The sequence below is a fragment of the Polyergus mexicanus genome, unplaced genomic scaffold (assembly GCF_030449975.1).
Source record: "Polyergus mexicanus isolate NDT 795.1 unplaced genomic scaffold, iyPolMexi1.0 SCAF_11, whole genome shotgun sequence".
Taxonomy (NCBI): domain Eukaryota; kingdom Metazoa; phylum Arthropoda; class Insecta; order Hymenoptera; family Formicidae; genus Polyergus; species Polyergus mexicanus.
The window spans coordinates 4,294,771-4,319,101 of NW_027223331.1; the positions used below are offsets into that span (position 1 = coordinate 4,294,771).

The 24,331-nt window shown below is 35.9% G+C and overlaps 2 protein-coding genes across 4 annotated transcripts in view; both read left to right on the forward strand.

Annotated features, from left to right (window-relative positions):
• The window catches only part of 5-ht7 (5-hydroxytryptamine receptor 7), a 103,622-nt gene that overhangs the window by 32,901 nt on the left and 46,390 nt on the right, over positions 1-24,331 (forward strand). For 2 of the 3 annotated variants that reach the window (XR_011447590.1, XM_070304597.1), the window contains exons 2-5: positions 7,198-7,523; positions 10,630-10,925; positions 12,212-12,455; positions 16,146-16,364. Coding sequence is in view for 2 of the 3 variants with exons in the window: in XM_070304597.1 (XP_070160698.1) it covers positions 7,392-7,523; positions 10,630-10,925; positions 12,212-12,455; positions 16,146-16,364 (891 nt within the window). In the remaining variant the exon portion in view is untranslated. The remainder of the gene's footprint in view (positions 1-7,197; positions 7,524-10,629; positions 10,926-12,211; positions 12,456-16,145; positions 16,365-24,331) is intronic. The other variant, XM_070304598.1, reaches the window with a different exon arrangement.
• Prx6a (Peroxiredoxin 6a) overlaps positions 1-24,331 on the forward strand; it is a 111,814-nt gene that overhangs the window by 9,704 nt on the left and 77,779 nt on the right. The window lies entirely within an intron of this gene.

A 24,331-nucleotide genomic window follows, 5' to 3' on the forward strand; every position in this document is an offset into this window, starting at 1 on the left:
CCCTGCCTTTTGAGATTTTTCTTGTAATCTGCCTGCGACAAAGGTTTTTCTCTCTCTTTCCCCTCTCCGTCAAGGTTCACCATTTTCAACGCACTTTTGAATCTCCTATTTTCGCGAGCTCGAAAATCGTTAAGCAAATTTTCCATTTATTCTCTTTGCACCAGGAAGGAATCGTTAGCGAGATCGAGAAGTAAACGCGATATTTCAATTACGATGTTAGTAATCTCCCATAGCCAGATGACTTTGCAAATAGCGCACCGGTCTTACGTAAATATCGGCGGAGTATCGACAAACACGGAGAGCGTGAGCAATTCAACGTCCAAAAATCGTCACGGAATCGTCATTGACTTACGTGTAACTCGAAATCGTACGCGGAATATCATGGAAAATCAATAGAAAATCCTTGAGAGCGAATTCGCCGATGAAAATTCGATGCGCGAAAGAGACGGAAAAATCGGGATTCCGCGAGATCGGGGGAATGATTTTTAAATAATTTCACGCTCTCGCGAAAATTTCGGCAAAAATTCTCCTTCTCCGGACGATTAAGAGGGATATATCGATAATAGCTCTTTCCAATCGAGCGAGATTCTACGAATCGGACGCGGGAGGACGCACGGTAATTAAATTGGCCGTAATACCGTAGCTATATCCCCCGTCCTCGCCTAGTCAATCCGTCAATATCTCTACTGATGCTATCGCAATTTTTTTTGCACACAGAAGGTTACAATATACCGATGCCGATGCGCGTCATTCCGAGCGATTGATCACAATTGACGAATGATCGATGCTCGCCGATACCTTCCATTCCGCATCGTTCACGTGTATAATCTTCCGAGAGCGATTCCCGTCGCATTTACTTTACGAAGCTTCCCCGTAATTTCGTTCGTTCTTGCCACGGCGCGATTACGCGAAAAACATAAACAAACAATATTCTACATCGCATAAAATATAGATTTTATCTGAAAACAAGCAAAAAAGCTACACTATTTCTCATAAAAAATATCTTATTGAAAAATATCGTATTAAAAATATTGATTTATTTTTATCTACATTAATTTTTTTATTTTGTTTTTATATGTTCAATTTATATTTTATTTAAATATAAATATTGTATCTTGTTTTTATTTATAATTTTTTATTGATTTCTAACATATTGCTTATATACTTGATTGCGAAGAAATTAATAAAAGTTTTTTTGAAGTATCGAGGTCGATCGCTTTCGATGAGGTATACTTATCAAAAAAAAGTGTACATGACGTAAAGTATAAATGCTGCACGTGTAGGTATAAAAGAAGAAATATATCTTCTTTTAAATATCATTTCAAAAATTCAATTAAAACTGCCGAGTGTAGATGCACAAGTTTATGATTTTTTAACAAGACAATTTAAAGACGTTTCTACAAGTGGGACATTCCGATACTTTTAAACATTTAGCAGCATGTGAATCTCGAAAAGATTGACAATTAACGCTAATAATATTGTGCAAAATTTGTCGAAAATTTCGAATTTTTATACGCAAAATAAATACAAAATTGTATTTAGATATTTGTATTATTTATTCATATAATTGTATTTTCATTTCATTTCAAGGAAACTATATTTAAAAAAAAAAAAAAAAAATATTATTTTCACATTATGCAAAATATATATGTGTGTCTGAATATCCGTCACAAATATAAATAGATCTTCTGCATATAATGTATATATTTTATGATCTCTACTCATTGTCATTGTGGTGTGTACATAAAGTAATATTTATATATTATTAAAATAATAATTTCACTTTTATAAAATATTAAAATATACCTAATCAGTTAATGCAGAATTATTATATTTTATTTTCTGGCATATCAAAATGCTCCTAAATTTTATATTGTATATATGTACGTTAGTTTATATTTGTTTGATTTAAGAGCACGTATATGGAAAATTATATAATATATAACAAAAACACATAAAACAACAAATCAATTATCGGAAATGCATGCATGGAAACGTTAATCTGCGCTATCACGTGGGCACGACGAACAATAACGAGCGGACAGCGAGCGCTTTCACGAGTCGACGGCTTTTCGCTTTTGCCGCGTTTAATTGAGAGCATGATGAAGCTAAATGAGAATTGATAGCAGGAACAGACGGGATAACATTACAAATCGATCTATTAATCGTGCGATCTGCCAGGTACAATTTTAGCATTCGCATCGATAACAAACGCACTGTCCCGCGCGCGTTTTCATTCGATTTAATCGATCATTTGCCACAATTTTCGCTCAAGAAATTCACGTATTATTTTTTAACTCGAACGTCTCGGAATTTCCAATGTTTTCGTACAGACATCTGCTTATTGATAAAATGAAAAAAAGAAAAAAAAAACGACATTCCGCATAAAAAATGGCAAATATTGAACGTATTGTTTATGATTGTATTAATGTCAGCATTATACAATATTATCCTACATCCTTCACTTGTCGATTCCTCAATTTGCCCCAAAATCTTGTCTTCTCCAATTCTTGTTATAAATAGAATCATCCCCGTCAAATGCGCCGAAGAGATGCGCTTTCTGCGTATATCCAATTGCCGAAAGATGATGGCCGAGGCATTCGGTATCGATACAATTTATCATACGGTGAGAATCGATGCGTTTTCCATTTTCTAAGCGAAACCGATTACGTAGGGAATGTTCGTCGACGATTACGAGAGTGGTGCATTCTGCACGGGAGTGGCAAAGCGAAAGTGCGCCAACGATTTATACCGAAACATTGAGACAAGCGCGAAACAATTCGGAAAACGGATAGTGTAGAAAAACGAGCGAACACACGGGCGACGATCACTCACGGGTAATCGCGAACGATGAAAACTTTACAAAAACTCATCAAATAAATTAAAACCCAGCGCTGTGTGTTACGAGAATATATTCAGAACGTCTATCGAATCACCAAGGATATATATGCGGAATTTTTCATATAATTTTCATTCATATCGGACAACCCTTGTGTAATTTCATGCCACTGCTGCTACTGCTACTATTACCACTATTACTGAACGGAACATTGCGATTCGCAAAGTGACGGAAAAAAGTTTGCGTGAAATTGAATTCACTTTAATTTCCTCTTCTCTTTTCTTACACACAAGTCGCCAGGCGAGCGCGTTCTCATTTGTTTCTTTTAGCAGGCGAATTAAACAGAGATTCGAGTTTCATAGGGCAGATAGGGGATTACTCGGCGAGTTATTTTATTCATTTGTTCCTTGTCTATTCTTATTTATTTGACGTTTATTCCGCAAATCTTATTATATAGCAAGTAATTTTTATTTTATCGAAAAAAAATAATCAGTTTGAATATTTTATTTATGAAATTTTACCTTGCTAATATTCTTGCTACTAATATTTCTTAATAATGCTATAAAACTGCGCTACTGTAACTTATATTTTTATTCCGGATATTCTAATGTACAGAATACGAGAGAGCGTATTGTCGTGATTTAGCTCTAACAGAATGAACGGTTACCTGTTTGGCTATTGTTTCCGTTAATCCGGTTACGTAATATAATTCCACTCCGTATTCCTCCATTCGCACGCCATTATATTTCTAAGTCCGGATACAAGTCGGAAGAATATTCTACGAATCTTGATGAATTCATACGGATTGAAATTATTACTGTTATACAGTGTTCGCTCTCTATTCGGATTTCAGATGGAACAAAAGAGCGGCTCTTCAATCCTCGAGAGATTGAAAATAGCCAATGGATCGACTATCGGTCGGATTTAATTTTCACCTCTGCAAAATTATGTGACGCGATCTCTCGTTCGACCTCATTACTTCGGATATAAGAAAGAGATCGTCGTCTCACTTTTCCGATAAACGAACGGCCAATGCTTTTTCTCGATCATCGAAAGAAAGGATTAAAGGATATTCGGAAAATTATTTTAAGGATATTTTTTTGACTTAGGGGTATGATTTAAAAGATATTTAAAAAAAAAAAAAAAAAAAAAACACTTAATGATTAATGTCTCTTTTAAGGGCAAGGTCTATTCTACGTTTTAGAATAGAACTTTGCCGCATTCATTGCGAATCCAATCAGACATTTTAGTCAGTCAGACACAAGTTCCGTGATGTAATGCTCTGCTAATTACAAAACTTTATCGTTATTCACGTGCAATTCATCTTAAGTCTATTGTCGCTCTAAGGTCAACTATATAAAGTCACCCGACTAATTACCGCTACTAACTAACTTCCGTCCTAACTATTCTCAATTATTATCGGACCGTATGTTATGCAAATGTGGTCGCAACATTACTTTGAAATAAAGGAGCGGGTGATTGCATAAGTTTGTGCCCGATTTAAATATAAACTTCAATAGATTATATTTTAGAGATAACACTTTTATTAATCAATTATATAGTCTCCATTCTTTTCTACAATGGTTTTCCAACCATCTATAAGCTTGTCGATTCCATTTTTGAAGAAAGAACTTGGTTTTTCTTGAAAAAAGTTTCTAAGGTGACAGCTTCGACAGCTTCCTCGGAATTGAGATTCTTGCTATTTAAACTATTCTGCAAAGACCAGAACAGATAAAAATCTGAAGGCGCAATATCTGGAGAATATGGCGGGTGCTGCAGAATTTCCCATTGCGACTCCTGCAGTTTTCCCGCAGCTTATTCCTTTCAGTCAGGAGATGCGGCACCCACGTATCAAGCTTGGAAATGTATCCAAGCTTTTTTAAATGACGAAAAGCGGTTGAATTATTGATGTTCAGCCTCTCATCAATATCCTCGGTTGTAATCCTTGGGTTTCTTTCCACTAAGGCATGCACAATGTCATCATCAATGCCAGAAGGCCGTCCAAAGCGGGGTTGATCCTCCATGTTGAAATCACCATTTCGAAATCTGCCAAACCACTTTTTGACTGTTCGGAGAGCAGGAGCGCGGTCCAAATAAACGCTTTGAATATTTTTTTGTGCAATCCCAACACTCACGCCTTTCCGAAATTCATATAGCAGTACATGCCGCAAATGCACCTTTTCGTTCTCCATTTTTTATGATTTCTCTTATGCACAAATGGACTTATCTGAACAATGTCTGACGCTAAATTGACATAAGACAACGTCATCTATTCGGTGTAAGCAACAATTACCACACGAAAACAATGGAACTCCGCCATGCAGTAACTTAATGCTATCTATGAAAAAGTTCGGGCACGAACTTATGCAATCATCCAATATATATATAAAGGACGCTATATAAAGTTTAATAAGTTGTAACCCGATTTTTTCTTGCGAAACATATACACGATATGCGTTTAAATCTGGTATTCCAAGATGCAATCTGATTTGCCGGAGCAATTTAAGGAATTATGTTTTCATAGATCTCGGCGTGTTATACATGTATAACTGGAGCACGTGACTGCTTCGCACGTCAACGTAATAAAAGTTTCTTCTACTTCATAAAGTGCCGCCTAATGTACGCTTTGCGTGCACTTTGATTTGATATCTGAAAATATTTTTCACCATGCAATCTCCGAAGCGATTAACCGCACAATGCGCGCTCTATATTTTTCTTCATTCTTTTAACATCAAGCGTTATAATTATGGCTTATAATTCACGCTCGATTCTATCTTGATTATCTAATTTTAAGATTATCGATTTAAATAAAATATTTAATTGACGATAATATAATCGAATAATTCCATACGATTCACGTGCTCGGTCTTTTGAAAAATCGAGTAAAATATCGTGTTTGCGAATATCTATCTTTCGAAGATGCTTAATAAAAACTTCCTGCCCTTCTCTGAAGATAAAACTCGCGCGTAAAATGCCAACTACCAAATAACCGAGTCGTTAGCGTCAAGTAGGATTCTCAAGTCCAACGGTAAAACGATAGTGATAATTTTCCACGGTACAATAATTCCGCGCTATAACTAGACGTCAGAATCCAATAAACCAGTCGGCGAAATAATTAGCTCGTCAACGAAAAGCTCACTAATGAACGCCGCGAATTTCCCATAACTATTTCGTCGACGGCAATATATATAAAAAATTTCGAGCCGGAACGCAGTGTCTAGTCTCTCCTAGAACTTTCGAAACACTCCCTCCCGCCATTAAATACTCGATTCCAATCAATACTTGTGGACGACGAGACACTCGGCCGGCGACACTCTCTCGTTTCCCATCGGGAAGCACCGTCGTAACGATAATGCGCGCGTTTCTCTCTCATCTCAGCGCGGCGAAACGAAGAGAGGCTGCGGAATTTCATTGTAAAATCGTTTTAAGTCAGCAATTTACGCCGCCGCCTCTCGTCGCTGCAAGATTACAGCGGGGACTTGTACTATAGCTTCCTATTCCGTAGAGTGCGATAATGGTGTCCTGTGCGAATACAGTCGCACGCTTTTAAATTTTCACCGTTCGCACTATTACCTTTTACCGTCCTTCCAAAGATTCAGGAAATCAGCGGCCATGGTCCACCGAAAGGACGGCGAAAAAAATGAGAAAAATTCACAGGGGCGCCATTATCCTTATTTCTTACGTAAGGAAAATGCCTTTTGTCTTTTATGGCGTCTACCGCCTCGCTCTAACAGGGTTGCTACGAATCCGAAAAATCCACAAACAGCGCATAATCTATAATTTCCTATCTTAGCTATAGAGAACTGAAATAGAAAATTTATATACTCGTGCCATCTAGTGTATGTTATCTTTATATATAAATACGATAACGAGAATAGATGAGCGCAAAATTGGCGTATCATTTTCTGAAAATAAACGATCGAGAGCTTTATTTTTAATAGTTTTACAGTTCTCGATACAGTTCGAAGAGAAATATAGTTTTAATCATTGAATTAAAGAAATTTCTTGAGAATAAACGAGATGCCAAGTTTTCACGAGACTCCCATATAATTTTTCATCAGATTTTAAACAATTTATAATTCTACAAACTTCCGCTTTCTAAAAATAAAATATGTCGATTAAAATAAAATAGCGACGAGCAGATATCGTTATACATACTGATATGAAAAGCAAGGAAATACACTCGAAAAATAAAAATAAATGATATTCACTCGTGAATGGATTATAATCATCTCCGCGCCAAGAATTTCTCGGAATTCCCCGACTTTGTACACGTAGAAACTCTGTCCGTGTCGTATCGCCTGCTCCGTCTGTCTCGGATAGGCCCGTCAGTCACGGGATGGAACGTGATTTTGCAGAGGGTTGGTCGGGACCTTAAGCGGGATAAGGGAGAACCGCTGCTGAGTCCGTATCGGAATCGAGGCAAGGATTCTCATGCACGACGCGAACTTGCCCGGCATCCCGTGCTCGAGAGGAGAGAAGGAGCATGACGTAGTCGTCGGCGAGGGGAGCTCTTGGGATGCTCCGGACTACTTCCGGCTAGGGCCGTCGTATGGAGGGGCAGGACGTAATCACCACGGATGGCAACCTGTTCTTAAACTTCACGACTCACAACGCCACCCGAGGCGACGGATCCTTTTTTCGGGTCTTCCCCGGCAAAAACTCACCCTACACCACCACTCAGGTAAGCGACGCGTGGCCAAGCTACCGTAGCTACCAAACGAATTTATTAGGCTTTCTTTTGCGAGGGGGAATAAGTGCTCTCAGCGTCTCGCAAAAGCTAGCGAATGACGAGAGATATTTATTATTGCGTTCTAGAATAAAACCCTTCCTTCGTACGAGACCGGAAGAAAGTCTACAGAAACAAGAGAATGAAAAAAATGACGCGTTACGATTGTTAGAATTGGCGCCCATTCAAATTTTTAAGAAACTCTATTGTTGATTGATAAATTTGATATAAACTATTTCGTACAATCTTCTTGAGGTATACTAATAATTTTGAATGTTGTTGATACTTTTACACAAGAGACAACTACTTTTTAAATTCTTTAAAATGTTTCCTTCTTCCCTCTAGCTGTTTATACAAATATATAACTTTTGTGACGATTTACTTTAATTAGTGTTAGTTTACAGAGAAAGCTATTTTAAGTCTAAGAAAATATTTAAGTGAAAACAGTTCTCTCTCGCGTCTAGGGGCAATTCGCGATTAAAAATGTTACATATGATAATAACAGATGGTAAACCAAAATACACACTATGTTTTCAGTAAAAAAAAAAAACGAAATATCCCAAATATTTTCCGGTTTAAGCGTATTATGTTTGATGATAAAAAAATATTGCCTTTAGAAATTTGTATTTATATTTAATTTTTTTTTTATTTTATTTTTTTTTTTATTCCTGTTATTTCGCGCTGCTCTGCGAATTAATCGATAATCTATGGAAAAATAACCGATAAAAATATGCAAAAAGCTATTTTTCAGTAAATAGCCAGGACGCTTTTACAACATATACATATAAATGTTTTCGAATGAATACTGCAAAAATATTTGCGTGACACATAACTCGTATCATCAGTTTTTTTTGTTTCATTTTTAAACATATTCTTCTCATAATTCGAGGATTAATTAACGAGAAATTCACTTCACGATGCATGAAATTGATGCGACGTAATTATCAACCTCGCCCCTCTCTCTCTCTCTCTCTCTCTCATTATCTCACTATCGTAGCATTAATTTCATAAATTTAATAAATTTATCATAATGCGATCTATTAATAAAAACACTTCAATATATTCATTAATATATATATATTCTGCATGCAAAGCTTATTTACATTAATTTGCATGCATGACCGATATAATTCATTATGTCAACTGCAGTTGTTGCGCAAATCCGAAGAAACGATGCATGTTGCTTTGACGTGCTACATAAAGTTATTGCCGTATTTTCATCGCCTCGTCGGTCTCCGGTAACGTTTCCACCAACTCTTGATTATTAGGAGATTGCGCGAACGACAAACGATTAAGCTTATTCGAGGCTTACCGATACTATTACCTGACTCTCGCTGGCGTTTACGAAATACGACACTCGCGCACCTTTATATGCGAATATTACCTCCGAGATTGCGCTCGACAAGAGGGCCGATTAAAAAGGTTGGAGAATATTTCATTTTTGACATTAGAAACATTGATATATCACGCAATAAGCTCAACACTACATTTGCATAACGCGCATCTATCTTCTTTCCGCGTATACTGTTTTTTTCCGTGTACATGAGAACTATATTTAATACGCTGTAAAACTGCGACGCAACATTTCCTGCATGTTTCCAAAATTGGTATTAATACCGACGTCGGGAAATCCAGATTAAACTGCATATACAGTATAATAAAGCATGCACATTGTAGTATCCAACGGAATGCAAATGCGAATTGTCGATGCGAATTCTGAAGGTAATAAAGCCATAGTTGGAAAGTTCAAATATTTTCTATGGAATATTGTTTCGATTTTCCCTTAATGCGAATTAATAGAATACACATACATCCAGAACAATCAAGCAAAAGCGAAAATTCTCACGCGATAAGTTAACGAGACACACACACACACACACACACACACACAGATCACACGGCCCATTAATTTTATTTGGAAATACATCACTTCCTATTAATGCGATATATTTAACACGTGGAATTGGCTGCGCGCCAGAACACTACGGAATTTATCGGCTCTATCTGCGAAATTGATTACCTCTTACTCTCCCCCCGCAATTACAGAGAGAGAGAATTGAATGATTGAGTCTCCGTTTCTCAGTTTTATCTATTTAACAAGCGATATATGTGTCGGTTTCAAAATCTTATGTATATTTAATATTTTAATTATTGCTTTTATCTTTTTCGTTCTCCTAACATTCGTTGTAACAAATATTAATTTTACTATATATATTTTATAAAATACTTTGAGATGAAGGAATATAATGCTTAATATAAATCTTATAACCGTCAATAATAACGTCATTCTTATACGTTATTAGAAAAATTATTTATTATCCTTGTAAATAAATATATGAGACATATATTATTTATTTTCTTTATTTGCACGAAAGAAATGGGGAAATGAAGGAAATATGAAAAGAAATAATAAATAAAGATAAAGGAAAATAAATACGCGATTAGGATCAACTGAATCGCGAACGCGAGAAACAGAATTTTAATATTAAGATTATTAACATTGTGAATAATTTGTGGCTGTAATTTTTTAGCTTTGCGTACAACAATCGAGAGAAATAAATTTGATTGTTTGATTTTGATTCGATTCTAGAGAGAATGTTTTTATTTAATTTCATGATGTAATAAGAAATAATAGTATTTAAGAAAAAAATTAATTTATTAAAAATTAATTTAAAAAAAAATTTAATTTAATATTTAAGAAAAATATTAATTAAATTTAATAATTAATTTAAAAAATTAATTATTAAAAATTAATTTTTTTTTTTTCGACATTTCTACAATATCTTCGATCATAAAATATTTCCTTCTATTTCTTAGATAATAAAATTAATTTAAAAAAAAAAAATATATATATATATATATATATAAATTATTAGATCAAATATATATGTAGATTTATTTGATTGAAAACAAACCGAAATTCCACAGAGATATGTGAAATAAATATCTCATGGATACGCTAAGAGGATCCTCGTGTGTTTGCATCACCAATCATGCGGTTTGCTTAGCCTTACGTGTACGACACGCCGCGATACTTTAGAAATGCGTTTGGTGTGTTAAGGCAATCGCCCTCGCTCTGGTACTCGGCAGCATCATCGTCGGGACGGTGATAGGCAATATTCTCGTGTGCGTGGCGGTATTCCTCGTTAGGAAACTACGGAAGCCGTGCAACTATCTGCTGGTCAGTTTGGCGGTGAGCGATCTCTGCGTGGCGCTTCTGGTGATGCCGATGGCGTTGCTATACCAGATATCGGGCAACTGGTCCTTCGGCTCGCTCATGTGCGATCTCTGGGTCAGCTTCGACGTGCTCAGCTGCACCGCCAGCATCCTCAATCTCTGCATGATATCCGTGGACCGGTGAGTAGCAAGTTAATCCTCCACCGACTCAAGTCTCGGTTTCTCACGAAAATCGAAATTGCCTCGTTGATTAAGGCTCTATAGCCGGATACCCTCCCGCATCGCGGAATGTAAGATAATGTAATACAACACGCACGATCACGGCTGAGCAAATCGACATGCGGCGCGTTCGTATGCGAGGGTTGCCGTCGACAGCTCCGGTTAATTAACCGTGATTAGCCATCCCCGCGTTGGTTATAATATCGATGGTACGAGAGACAAAGCGGTTAAACGCGATCAACGCTGAGCGACGTTGTCGCAGGCCAACTGTGCCATTATTCGTTATACACATTATTAAAATTTTTACTTGTAAATATCGCGCGAAATCGCGTTTGCCCTTATTTTATAAAACTACATTTCTGTAAAGCTAACGTAAGCGCGTTTTTTTTTTTTCGACACTTCTACAATATATCTTCGATCATAAAATATTTCCTTCTATTTCTTAGATAATTTTTACAGAGATATCTTAAACTGTATTTTATTCAATATATTTTAGAAGGCATCCAAAGAATAGATAATAAGCGTTTTCGCACATTAGCAATCCGCGGTGATCGATCGCGGAGATCAATCGAGTAATCCATTCCTTTGCCCTTTACCCGATTTCATGCCTATTTCGTTCTGTCCTACTTGCTCCTGCGGCGGAAATGTCATCGTTCGAATATGCGGGTTTGAGCCGGGCCCATTGTACATTACCCTACTTACACAGATACGTAACAGACAGTTACTTCCTTTCTCTCTATCTCTCTCTTTCTCTTTGTATCCCTTCGCCGTTATATTTTATTGCAGATTCGTTTTATTCGCGACGCGACTGAAATAGTTGTAAAATACCAGAGAACGAAACGGATAAACCGTTCTGTTAGATTTAAATTGCGCCATTGTTCTCCGCGAATACTATCGCGAGATGTTTCCCAATCTCGTTTCCGCCGTTTGAATTCGCTAGTTTGGTTAATTGCTACGCGAAACACGGTAAACCTTTGCGAAGCTTACACGCCACCATCGACAGTTGTTGTTTATATTGATACGCCGAAATAGACACGAAGGCGAACGAAGGGAGCGAGAAGAATCGGGTATATCGTCATCGCCGATGATCTCTTTATTTCGCCCATCTGAGCATCTTACAACACGACAGACAGATCTCGTCGATTTTATTTCCCTATTTAGTTAGCTAGTGTTCGCAAACGAGCGTTCCCGACTATCTCCTTATCCCTCCATCTCGTCACTCTCAGCTTCTCCTATGTATGTCCAAGATTCTGGGCCATCACGAAGCCGTTACAATACGGGATCAAGAGGACGACGCGACGGATGATCATCTACGTCAGCCTTGTTTGGTTAGGGGCGGCTTGTATCAGTTTGCCGCCCCTGCTGATAATGGGAAACGAGCACACCTATTCCGAAGCCGGGCCCTCGCACTGCTCGGTCTGCCAGAATTTTTTCTATCAAATCTACGCGACCCTCGGTAGCTTCTACATACCGCTGTTCGTCATGATTCAGGTCAGTATGCGCATATTTAGCTAACGAGTATTTATTTCTCATTTTTATTATACAATATATATTATAAAAGATTATTTATTATTTTATATTATTTTTATTAGAAAATCTCAGATAGTTAAACTTTAAAAGATTAAATATAAACATTATTTATTATTGTCAATAATCTTAATAATTATGTTCTTTTTTTCAATGTTTTCTCATATATTGTATCTAAATAAATGATTAAATAGATAAACATATAAATAGATAAATCGCGTTATAAAATTTTTGTTAAATACAATCTTTTCATATATATATATATATATCTTTTATTAAACTATGAGTTATAATCACAATTCACATTAGTCTGTAATATTTTTCTTATATTACTGTTGGAATAGTAAAAAACCGTAACTGTAACTGTAACTCTGTAACATTTTATGTTATCAAATATTTGGGGGCAATAACAAGTTAAAACAATATTAAACGAGCTTTCTACCCCGCGGAATGTGTGGCATTGAAATAAAGTGCACCTATATATATATATATATCTGTAAATGTTTAAAATCTATTTTCTGATTCTCCCACGAGAGAATATCCGGCAACGCATAGCGTTGCAACGCCACTATCATCTCGCCGAGTTAAGGCGGAAGAGTAAAGAGTTAATACGATTAATCATCGTATCCCAAACTTTACGCTGCAAGCCACATACGCGAAGAGTACTCTCTCAACGGGGATATAATTTTACAATCGAATCTACCGTAACAAGATCAAATACGCGTATGCAAACTAAAAATTACATTAAAGACAAAGCCGCAATATTATCATGAGGGAAAAAAATTCTGAATCTTTCTATGTAATATTCTTCTATATATATATATATATATATATATATATATATATATGGTATATCAAAGTATATATGTATATAGTATAAAAAATATAAATATTCAAAAATGTACTTTTAAATTAAATTTATGTAAATGATCAAGAAAATATATATTTTCATATTTTTACTATATAATTTGAAATTATTTAAAATGTATTTTGCTGCGATAATTCATATTTGATTCTCAGAATGTAATCTTTGACATCTTATGCAACAACGGATAATAGGAAAATCGCGCGTTCGGAAAATCATGCTTTCATCTAACACAAAGTTCACGAACAAAAGCGCAAGTGTCGTTAAAAATGAGGAGATTGATCGCTATTGACTTTGCTCGACGAAAATCCTCAACGTAAATTAACTCATAGCCCATAGCGACCGAACGCAGTTGTTGTGCGGGTTTTCATTAATTCATACGAACCTTCCTGCTTTATATCTCTCTCACATACAGCACGTGTCACGAGTTTTGTGTGTGTGTGTGTGTGTTATCGATTCTACAATTATCCGGAAAGATAAATTCATCGCGCGTGCAATATTGTAGCGAACTGAAAGAGTCACTTTCGATCCCCCTAGGCGGAGAGGTCGGGATGAAATTGCACGATGTAAACTAAATGGGGCACTTGCGGGAGAGAGAAAATTATTTCGCGTTGATGGACAACGTTAACACGTTAACGATCGAGCGCGATTCGTGCGAGATAATTACAAGTTATTAAGGGGTAATTTATGTGCGTATATATCTTGTCATGCGCGCATCGTCTCTTGCGCGTTTTAATATATTTATCGCGATGGATCGTGAGATATTTAATATTCAATATTTTTCCTCGATATAGCGAGATAGCTAGAAATTCTTGTTACCGTCCATAATACGCGGGAATCCGCAGACGAACTCCAATCCGGTATTTGAATAAATTCATATCGAATAAGATCGATGGATTAGCATAACATCGCGTGCCACATGTTTCTACGTTTGTTCGTTCGCATACAGCATTACGATAGCATTAATATAGTCGTTTAATATTTATTACGACGTAATAACGACGAGTATACGTGTATATATATCATACTCCATTATTTAATTACTTTAAAATCTTGCGATACCCGTCGTATCGTTATTCGTGCCGTCATCGTGGCATTAAAATTGTTTCGTGACAATTCACGGCTACAGTAATTTATCGAAGAGCATCGCGTCGTGTTGTCCGTTATTTGCGTTACTCGTTACGCGCCGGCTTTTTTTATTCACCACGAAGGAAAAGTTGCATGCGTAAAATATAACGTTCCTGGAAATTCCCTCGCACGCGCGAATACACGGTAAAATTTATGTACTCGCACACTTCCCCCGCGATCGTTTTACATTCTCGCTCGTGTGAATTAAAATATATATTCATAAACCCCGTTCGTACAATCGTGTAATGATAATCTCGCGTGTAACACGATCTCTGATGCGGAATATGTATCCCAGCATCACTCGCGATACTCGCGTCGACACGTTCGTATCGTCGGTAATATCGATCGTGTTTGCTATTGCGAGTGTTCCGTTGCAAGTAGTATTCCTTGCGACAAGCCGGCCCGATGTCGTCGCGCGGTAAATTAAGCGACACCGTCCCTTGGATATGGCGGCTAATTGAATTTAAGACACCAACTAAGTAAAACTAAATGGACCCGTCTTGCGACTGTATCTCGCGCCGAGTCGTAACCGGCTTGTCGTTAACGATACCTGAGAGATTGTTACTGGCATTAATTGCCACACCCAACTACGCAGCTCGTCGACCTTCTTGGAAAGGAGCTTGCCGCATTTACTATAGCAACTCCTCTAACAACCGATCAAATTCTCTTTCTCTTTTTCTATCCGTTATCGATACTCTACAACGAGATAATTTCTTATCGAGACGAGAGAATATATATATATATATATATACTGGGTGGCCCATTTTAATCCATCCAATCGAATATCTCAAAAACCAAGCCCGGAAGAGAAAAATGTTTCAAACAAAAGTTGTGTGGCTTCAAGGGGACCATAAGACGGTGACAATGATTTAACCTTGGAAAATTATTTGAAGGTCGTGTGAAGGTCAACTTTAAAATCTTAAATGGAAACCCCCATTTTTTATTTAGTATTCTTGTAGCTGACATCGAGAGCTTTCCAAAACACTATAATAAAGTATTTTTTTATTAAGTACTTTTTGAGTTATTTTATATTTTAATCTGACATATTTTGATATAAAAAATTAAATATCTCGTAAAATATTTAGTTTTCGATAATCTTACCGTAATACTTCTATGTACAGAATAATGAGACAAATCAATTAGTATAAAAAAAAAATTTTTAAGAAAATTATTTACAATGTATTTTTTTAAACAATTATTTGTTTTTTTTTTTTTGGCACTAATTAATTTGTCTCATTATTCTGTACGTAGAAGTATTACGGTAAGATTATCGAAAACTAAATATTTTACGAGATATTTAATTTTTTATATCAAAATATGTCAGATTAAAATATAAAATAACTCAAAAAGTACTTAATGAAAAAATACTTTATTATAGTGTTTTGGAAAGCTCTCGATGTCAGCTACAAGAATACTAAATAAAAAAATGGGGGTTTCTATTTAAGATTTTAAAGTTGACCTTCACACGACCTTCAAATGATTTTCCAAGATCAAATCATTGTCACCGTCTTATGGCCCCCTTGAAGCCATACAACTTTTGTTTGAAACATTTTTCTCTTCCGGGCTTGGTTTTTGAGATATTCGACTGATTCAATGGATTAAAATGGGCCACCCAGTATATATCGAACGCGGATTAAAGGATCATTAATTGTGTGTCGCAGGTGTACTATAAAATATTCTGCGCTGCGCGCAAGATTGTTTTGGAGGAGATAAGGGCACAACTTCACTTGGAGGTTCACTGCCATCTCGACATGGAGCCGCCGGCCTCGCAGCATCCGGCCGCGCCCGCAGTGAACCGTCAATTAAATTCTTCCGACATGCAGACGAGTCAAGGTAGCCCGCCGGTGAAACAACACAGAAGTTCTAGCGCGTCTACCACGGTAAGTAGGCGGTTCACCGAAGTAGCTTCGAATCGATACGAAGAATGTCGCGAGGGACGGCGGTTTTCATAAATGCCATAAATTCATTTCGCGTTGGCTTCCGCGTCGGAACAATTAAGATTGATATTTCGAGGGAAAGAGAAATTGGGTTAACGCGGAAAATTAATTTTGTAGAAACTATATTCTGATTTTTTTCATCGTCTCTTTCCCCGACAATTTTTTTTCTTTTTTTTTCTGAATATTCAATTCTACAACGTACACAGGCTTTTTTTTTTCTCGTAATAGTGTTTACGATATTTTACGCATTTGCGGTAAACTGATAAAAAAATATATATTTGAAATTGTATCTGTTTCGAATGAGCAATAAACCGCAGCAAAAAAAATGTCAAAGAGCGTAACCATTTTACAAGATATTTTATATTTTATGTCACAAAATATATGTCAAAACAAATTATAAAAAATATCTCGTAAACTATTTATTTTTTGTTGATTCTATCTTAAAACTTTTATATGTAACAAACAGGATTAGAATAAATCTATGCTAAAGAAATTGTTATATTTAAAAAAAACTTGAAATGACTTATTTACTGGGGGGGGAAAAAAAAATTGACTATTTTGTTCACTAAAGTTAATTTTTTTCTTTTACTATAGTTCATTAAACGTTCGAAACAGATATTGTGCTTTTGTATATAACGTTTTTTTATCGCAAATACGTAAAAAAAAAAAATGTCGATACCATTGCAATAAATAACTTTGATGTGACAATATTTTTTATTTATTTATTTTTTTTTAAATTTACATTCCTAAAATTGATTAAAACAAATAAAGTTTGCCTATCTATGCGCACGATGTTAAAACTTACAATATATGAAGAATTTAATTCTTTTTACGTCGATCCGTAATATTTCTCTGGGAAAGTACGTCGTATTCTCCCGAGATATCCCGTGTACACACACGTGCAGCAGCAACGGCACGGATCCCCTTGCTTTAACGCTTGACGTCGCGTAGATGCATCGACGGAACTTGGACGGCTTTTCCCGAGAGTTTCCGTATCCCGAAATTATTAATACGCCTAATGCTCGTCGCTTAATGCACTTTCGCATTAGTTTGGAAAGCGTCTTGTCCGTGAAAGGGCCGATTTACGCTATCGTCGTCGTCGTCGTCGTCGCCGACGCTGCGCCACCGTCTTTCCCAAACGAGAGCACGTAGATCCTACCGCGATCGCGTGTCCCGATATATTTCTGCATCCCCATGTACACGATCCTCCTCATCGTTAAGATGCACTCGAACGCATACGATGAGATCGGAACGCGCATCGGCCGATCTGCGAAAGCGCAAAATCAATTCCCCTCCATCGCATCGAATTACCGCGATATTCGCGATAATATTGACGCGATTCTATCGCCCAGATATATATTGTTAAAATTGATTGATATTTTACAATAAAACGAATTTCTAATAATTATTTTTTTCATAATATTCAATTTTTATTTCTCTCGTAATTTATCTTACAGGAGAATAGAATATTATTATTATTTATTAAAATTATATATTGTAGAATTTTTAAGTGTATTATATAAATTTTATTCATGGGCGCCCTCTGCATTTGTAACATTCAAAAATACAATAGTTTTAAATACAATTTCGTATCTTCTCATCTTTGATTTATTCATAAAATGAGAGAAAAGAATAATAATTCTTTCATTAAAATATATTGAAATAAATCTCTCTCTCTTTCTCTCTCTGTCTAGGATTAAAACATAGTATAAATTTAATGAAATATATGCCCCTCATGAAATATTACACACAACCACATGTTTCCCCCAACAAAATATAATACATTATACTCGAGAACGATGTTATCTACATATCGCAACGAGATCGATGTTTACCCAACACAACTACCGACTAACATTTTGCATGCGTGACGTCAATTCGGATCGCGTGAACATGAAACTGTTGGTTATTCAAAACAGCCAGCCAGTTGGCGGTGAGTTCCTACATGAACAGCGACCACATGTTTTTTTCACAATCGAATCTACGTGCCGTAAACACGTATTTAAAGTCTTTCTCTGTCCCTTTTCTCTCTCTTGATTGCCGTTTACGCGACATTACCGCAAAGGCTTACGTGCCTGAATCGGCGAAGCGAAGATTCCTCCCCTTTTAAATCCGAAATGCAATAAAGTCTGTATTTAAGATCCGCCGCTTGCAGAAATAATCGAATCACACGTAGAGATCGTGTCATGAATAGTCAGTTCGCGTTTCGCGAGATTGTCTGGCTAAGAGTTTAAAAAAAGCATCTTTTTCGCAGCCAAGAAAAGGGATAAATATTGCCGAATAAAAAAAAAACACAACAGCTGGGTACTGAAATTTTGCGAGTTTTCGCAAATTTCCAAGCCGTATATATTATAGTTTACGGAGACATTATTTTCAAAATGCTAAATTCGATAATTTAACTTTTCCAAAAGCTCTCGCCGAGCTTTCGTTCGGACTTTATTAGGGACGATGTCGCAACGGGTGGCGTAACTTCGTGCAACTTCAACCGAGCAAATTGAATGCGCGAATACAGAATAGATTTCGAAATAGTCCAACAGATTGCGACGCCACATTTTGCAATCAACCTTGCAGTCAAATATGACACGCGGACAAGCCAAAGATATTTTTTCCGTTCGCTCCTACGTAAAGTACGATGTATTGGATGATTGCATAAGTTCGTGCCCGATTTTCATAGATGGCATTAAGTTACTGCATGACGGAGTTCTATTGTTTTCGTGTGGTAATTGTTGCTTACACCGAATAGATGACGTTGTCTTATGTCAATTTAGCGTCAGACATTGTTCAGATAAGTCCATTTGTGCATAAAAGAAATCATTAAAAATGGAGAACGAAAGGTGCATTTGCGGCATGTAATGCTATATGAATTTCGGAAAGGCGTGAGTGTTGGGATTGCACAAAAAAATATTCAAAGCGTTTATTTGGACCGCGTTCCTGCTCTCCGAACAGTCAAAAAGTGGTTTGGCAGATTTCGAAATGGTGATTTCAACATGGAGGATCAACCCCGCTCTGGACGGCCTTCTGGCATTGATGATGACATTGTGCATGCCTTAGTGGAAAGAAACCCAAGGATTACAACCGAGAATATTGCTGAGAGGCTGAACATCGATAATTCAACCGCTTTTCGTCATTTAAAAAAGCTTGGATACATTTCCAAGCTTGATACGTGGGTGCCGCATCTCCCGACTGAAAGGAATAAGCTGCGGGAAAACTGCAGAAGTTGCAATGGGAAATTTTGCAGCACCCGCCATATTCTCCAGATATTGCGCCTTCAGATTTTTATCTGTTCCGGTCTTTGCAGAATAGTTTAAATGGCAAGAATCTCAATTCCGAGGAAGCTGTCGAAGCTGTCACCTTACAAACTTTTTTCAAGAAAAATCAAGTTCTTTCTTCAAAAATGGAATCGACAAGCTTATAGATGGTTGGAAAACCATTGTAGAAAAGAATGGAGACTATATAATTGATTAATAAAAGTATTATCTCTAAAATATAATCTATTGAAGTTTATATTTAAATCGGGCACGAACTTATGCAATCACCCAATATATACACGATTTTGATATCATCAATTTCTGAAGAAGCGCGTGTCGTGCGAAAAGAAAAGTTTCGTCAAAGATTATTATTCAAGTCTCAACATAATTAAGACATACATATAAATATGCACATACAGAATCAATCTAATCTAAATTATAATAGATTAAAAAGACGGTGATATACTTACTAGGACGAACAAATAACTTTTATTATTTTGCTACAAATAATAATAATAAAAAAAAAAAAAAAAAAATTATGAAGTGTTATAAATACGATATTATGCCGTTAAAAAATTATATAAATTATTAAACTAAAAAAAGCATCTAGCTTGTTCTATCTTGCTTTTTCTCTTTTTTTCCTGTGATTTACTTAATAATAAACCTCGACTTTTCCAATAATTCTAATACATAAATTACTTTGTTATCAGTAAGTACTGTATGTACATAGATTTTAATTTGATATTTCTAGAGATATTCTTTAACGTTGAAGATGAAAAATTTACGCGAAAGCTCAAAGTGCATTTTAGTCGGAAGGGAATCGCGGCTCTATATCGATCGAGAAGCCCGAAAGAATGAAAAGAGTAGTGATGACAGTTGCAAAATACACTACATTCGTAAAGAGAAATAGAGATACTTCATATCGTAAAGTAGTGGAAGATACCAGAGAATTTCTCAACTGCTACAATGATACACTATAATAATACATTCACAAATACACGGAAAAACAGTAGCACATAATTTACAATTTGCTGTGGGAAAATGCGTAAGATCCGGTTATAGATCATGAGTCTCAAAGTTGCCGCGTTCATTCGACGCAACTCGAATAATCGAGCGTCACATTCCCCCCCCCCCCCCCCGCCCTTGTATATTCTAATAATAAAATAATGTTAAAAATTCATGTTTCATTTTGAAATGCACCACAATTTTAAATTCGACCCGTATTCTCCTCCCCAAAACGAGAGGTTTTATTTAAATTATGAATTGTTTACGGTAATTAAAGGTAGCACACAGTACAGTTTCATAGACTTTAGCATCATTTTTATAGATAAAGGACGAAAGAGCATGAATTAAGAACTGATCTCGTTTCGGGTAACGAATATATTAGCGACGCGAAACGACGATAGCTACTAGCATACATAGAGGAAAACAAATTGATGCACAGTCTTTCTCGTGCATGAAATATGAGACTTTATCGTGCGGCATAATATAAAAAGAATTCATTTTATAATGACTAGCTGTGTGCGTGTGTGTGTGTGTGTGTGGGAGAGAGAGAGATAGAGAGAGAGAAAGAGACAGATTTTTCTCTATAATACGCTACAACATATCGACTTTCATATTTCATATTTCGCTTGTCAAAGAAAGGTAGTTCGCCATTGAAAAGATACGCATGATCGTTATATACAGAGCGTAACTATCGGTATTAAAATTGCATTATATAACGTAAAAAGTAAGATAAGACGAGAGGTAATATGGCGCTGATTATTTTTTACTGCTCATAACCGTACCCGTAATTCGCTATTATAAAAGCACATTGTTAAATCGTGATACAGTCGATCGGTTTATACGCGATACAATCTTCATATATATTTAATGAAACGTTTATCAAGTTCGATTATTTTTGCCTGACGCGAATAAGATATTGCTTTGCGGAAAGCAAATTAGCTATGGGAATTTTTGGTTTTTTTAAATTTGCTTAAGCGCGAATTTCGCCGTCCGTGAGAATGGATTTTTATAACAATTAAAACGATAATCCTCGCATAAACTCGCCGTAGGCGAACGCGTTATTATCCAAGCGCTAAAACCCGCCATTCTCCACACACGCGCGCGCACATAAATTCTCGCGCGTAAAATAGCGCGTTGCAATGACGGGCCACTCGAGAAATTTATCGCGTAGCCGCCATAATATTAACCGTCCTTCATCGTCGAATTAATTTCTCACGCGTTACATACGCGCCTAACAAGAAACGCCATATAAATTGGCCGTCGGGCTACCAAAGTTAGTAACCGCAGGTCCGCAGCTTACCCTAAATCAGGTTAAACCGTAAAGTCAATATTATAGCTCGTACTACTATTCGGCAGCGCGAGGGAGCGAGGGAGAGAGAGGGAATAGGTGGCATTTATATATATCCGATCCGAAGCTTGATAATCGATGGGCGAGATAATGAGAAGAAAGTCTGACGGACGGTGGTCGTTAGTATCGGCTTCTACTCCGATTTATCCTGCGCGATTTATCAGCCGTACTGCTGAACGGCGAATACTTGGAAAGGTACGACACACTATAGTGACTTTGGGACTGATAGTGGTAAGTATCGGGATTACTGTATATAAATAAAAACCATAGAATTCTACATATAATGTGTGTGAAATATTCTTAAATAAAAATATATTATTTAAATATTACATATACATAACCGAAAAAATTTTCAGTGTAAAATGGCATAAAAGAGAAGTGATAAAAATTTAAAATCACATATATATATATATATATTTTTTTTCGAAAGATAATCGAGACGAATTTATTTACCAAAGTACGGGTTTATCTCTGCGTATGTCACGTTTATATTAGTGAGGTTTATACGCAACATACAACGAGTATCATTATCTGTATTGAAATGCTTCATTACTGCATACGTTGTATGTATAGATATGTACTTTAAAATGTATCTTCAACAACACTCACGGGAATGAATCTCCAGCACGATTTGTATCCAGTCGGGAATAATATAGCAGTGGCAACGATACGATGTTTCCCAAACGTCATTAACATTTGCATCGCTTCAAAGAGGCAAATGCGTATGAGCGTGTAAGCAATTTTCAATATTAACGGCACGCATATAAGCAGAGTAGCGAACAAGATTGTATCGCATATCTGATATACGTATCGTATGTGTAATGTATGCCGGGGACTTATTATGTTGCTATAGTATAAGACAGTATTCTTTGCGAAATTTCAACAAGATTATGTTTTGCCAAAATTCGAAGAGCGCGACGTTCTAATTAGAAAGATATACTTAGTAAAGAATTTAATTAAATTTAAAACAAACAAATATATAATACTTATAATCAGAGATAAATGTGCAACAGATTATATGCAGGGTGTCCCATTTTAAAGGACCCAACTCAAATATCTCAGAAACACTGTGTTAAATCGAGAAATGTTTCAAACAAAAGTTGTGTGGCTTCAAGGGGCCCATAAGACGGTGACAATGATTTGATCTTGGAAAATCATTTGAAGGTCATGTGAAGATCAACTTTAAAACCTTAAATAGAAACCCCCATTTTTTATTCAGTATTCTTGTAGCTGACATCGAGAGCTTTCCAAAACACTATAATAAAGTATTTTTTCATTAAGTACTTTTTGAGTTATTTTATATTTTAATCTGACATATTTTAATATAAAAAATAAAATATTTCATTAAATATTCAGTTTTCGATAATTTTACCGTAATACTTCTATATACAGAATAATAAGACAAATTAATTAGTGCCAAAAAAAACAAATAATTGTTTAAAAAGATACATCGTAAATAATTTTCTTAAAAACAATTTTTTTTTTTATACTAATTGATTTGTCTCATTATTCTGTACATAGAAGTATTACGGTAAAATTATCGAAAACTAAATATTTTACGAGATATTTTATTTTTTATATCAAAATATGTCAGATTAAAATATAAAATAATTCAAAAAGTACTTAATAAAAAAATACTTTATTATAGTGTTTTGGAAAGCTTTCGATGTCAGCTATAAGAATACTAAATAAAGAATAGGGGTTTCCATTTAAGATTTTAAAGTTGACCTTAACACGACCTTCTTATGGCCCCCTTGAAGCCACACAACTTTTGTTTGAAACATTTCTCGATTTAACGCAGTGTTTCTGAGATATTTGAGTGGGTCCTTTAAAATGGGACACCCTGTACAATAAGAGATAACACATACATAAACATATATATATATATATATATGTCATAAACAATACGGTATAAAATTAAAAAAAAATGTTTCTCTCTTTCTCTCTCATCTCTTAACCTTCAACTTAAAACAACTATTTCGAAATAACATTTTTCGTAATTTTTAGTATAATCGCAAATGCCGCGATTAGTAGTCGGAGGACTTTTAAATCGCTTAGCAAAGTTTCATACCGATTTTCGTTTGCGTAAACTGTTTTAAAGCGCGTTCCTTTAAAGTCTCATTACTGAAAAAAACAGAGTGCGCGTACTAGTTCGTCGTCAGTTAAATAAGACGAATAAGATCCGTGTCTGTGTATCGCGCCGTGGTAAGACGGTGTTATTAAACTTTATGAAAACGTCTCCCGCGATAAAAAAACATCTCATTATACGAGCAAATCCACTTATAAATGGTAGTTACCGTTGCGTGTAG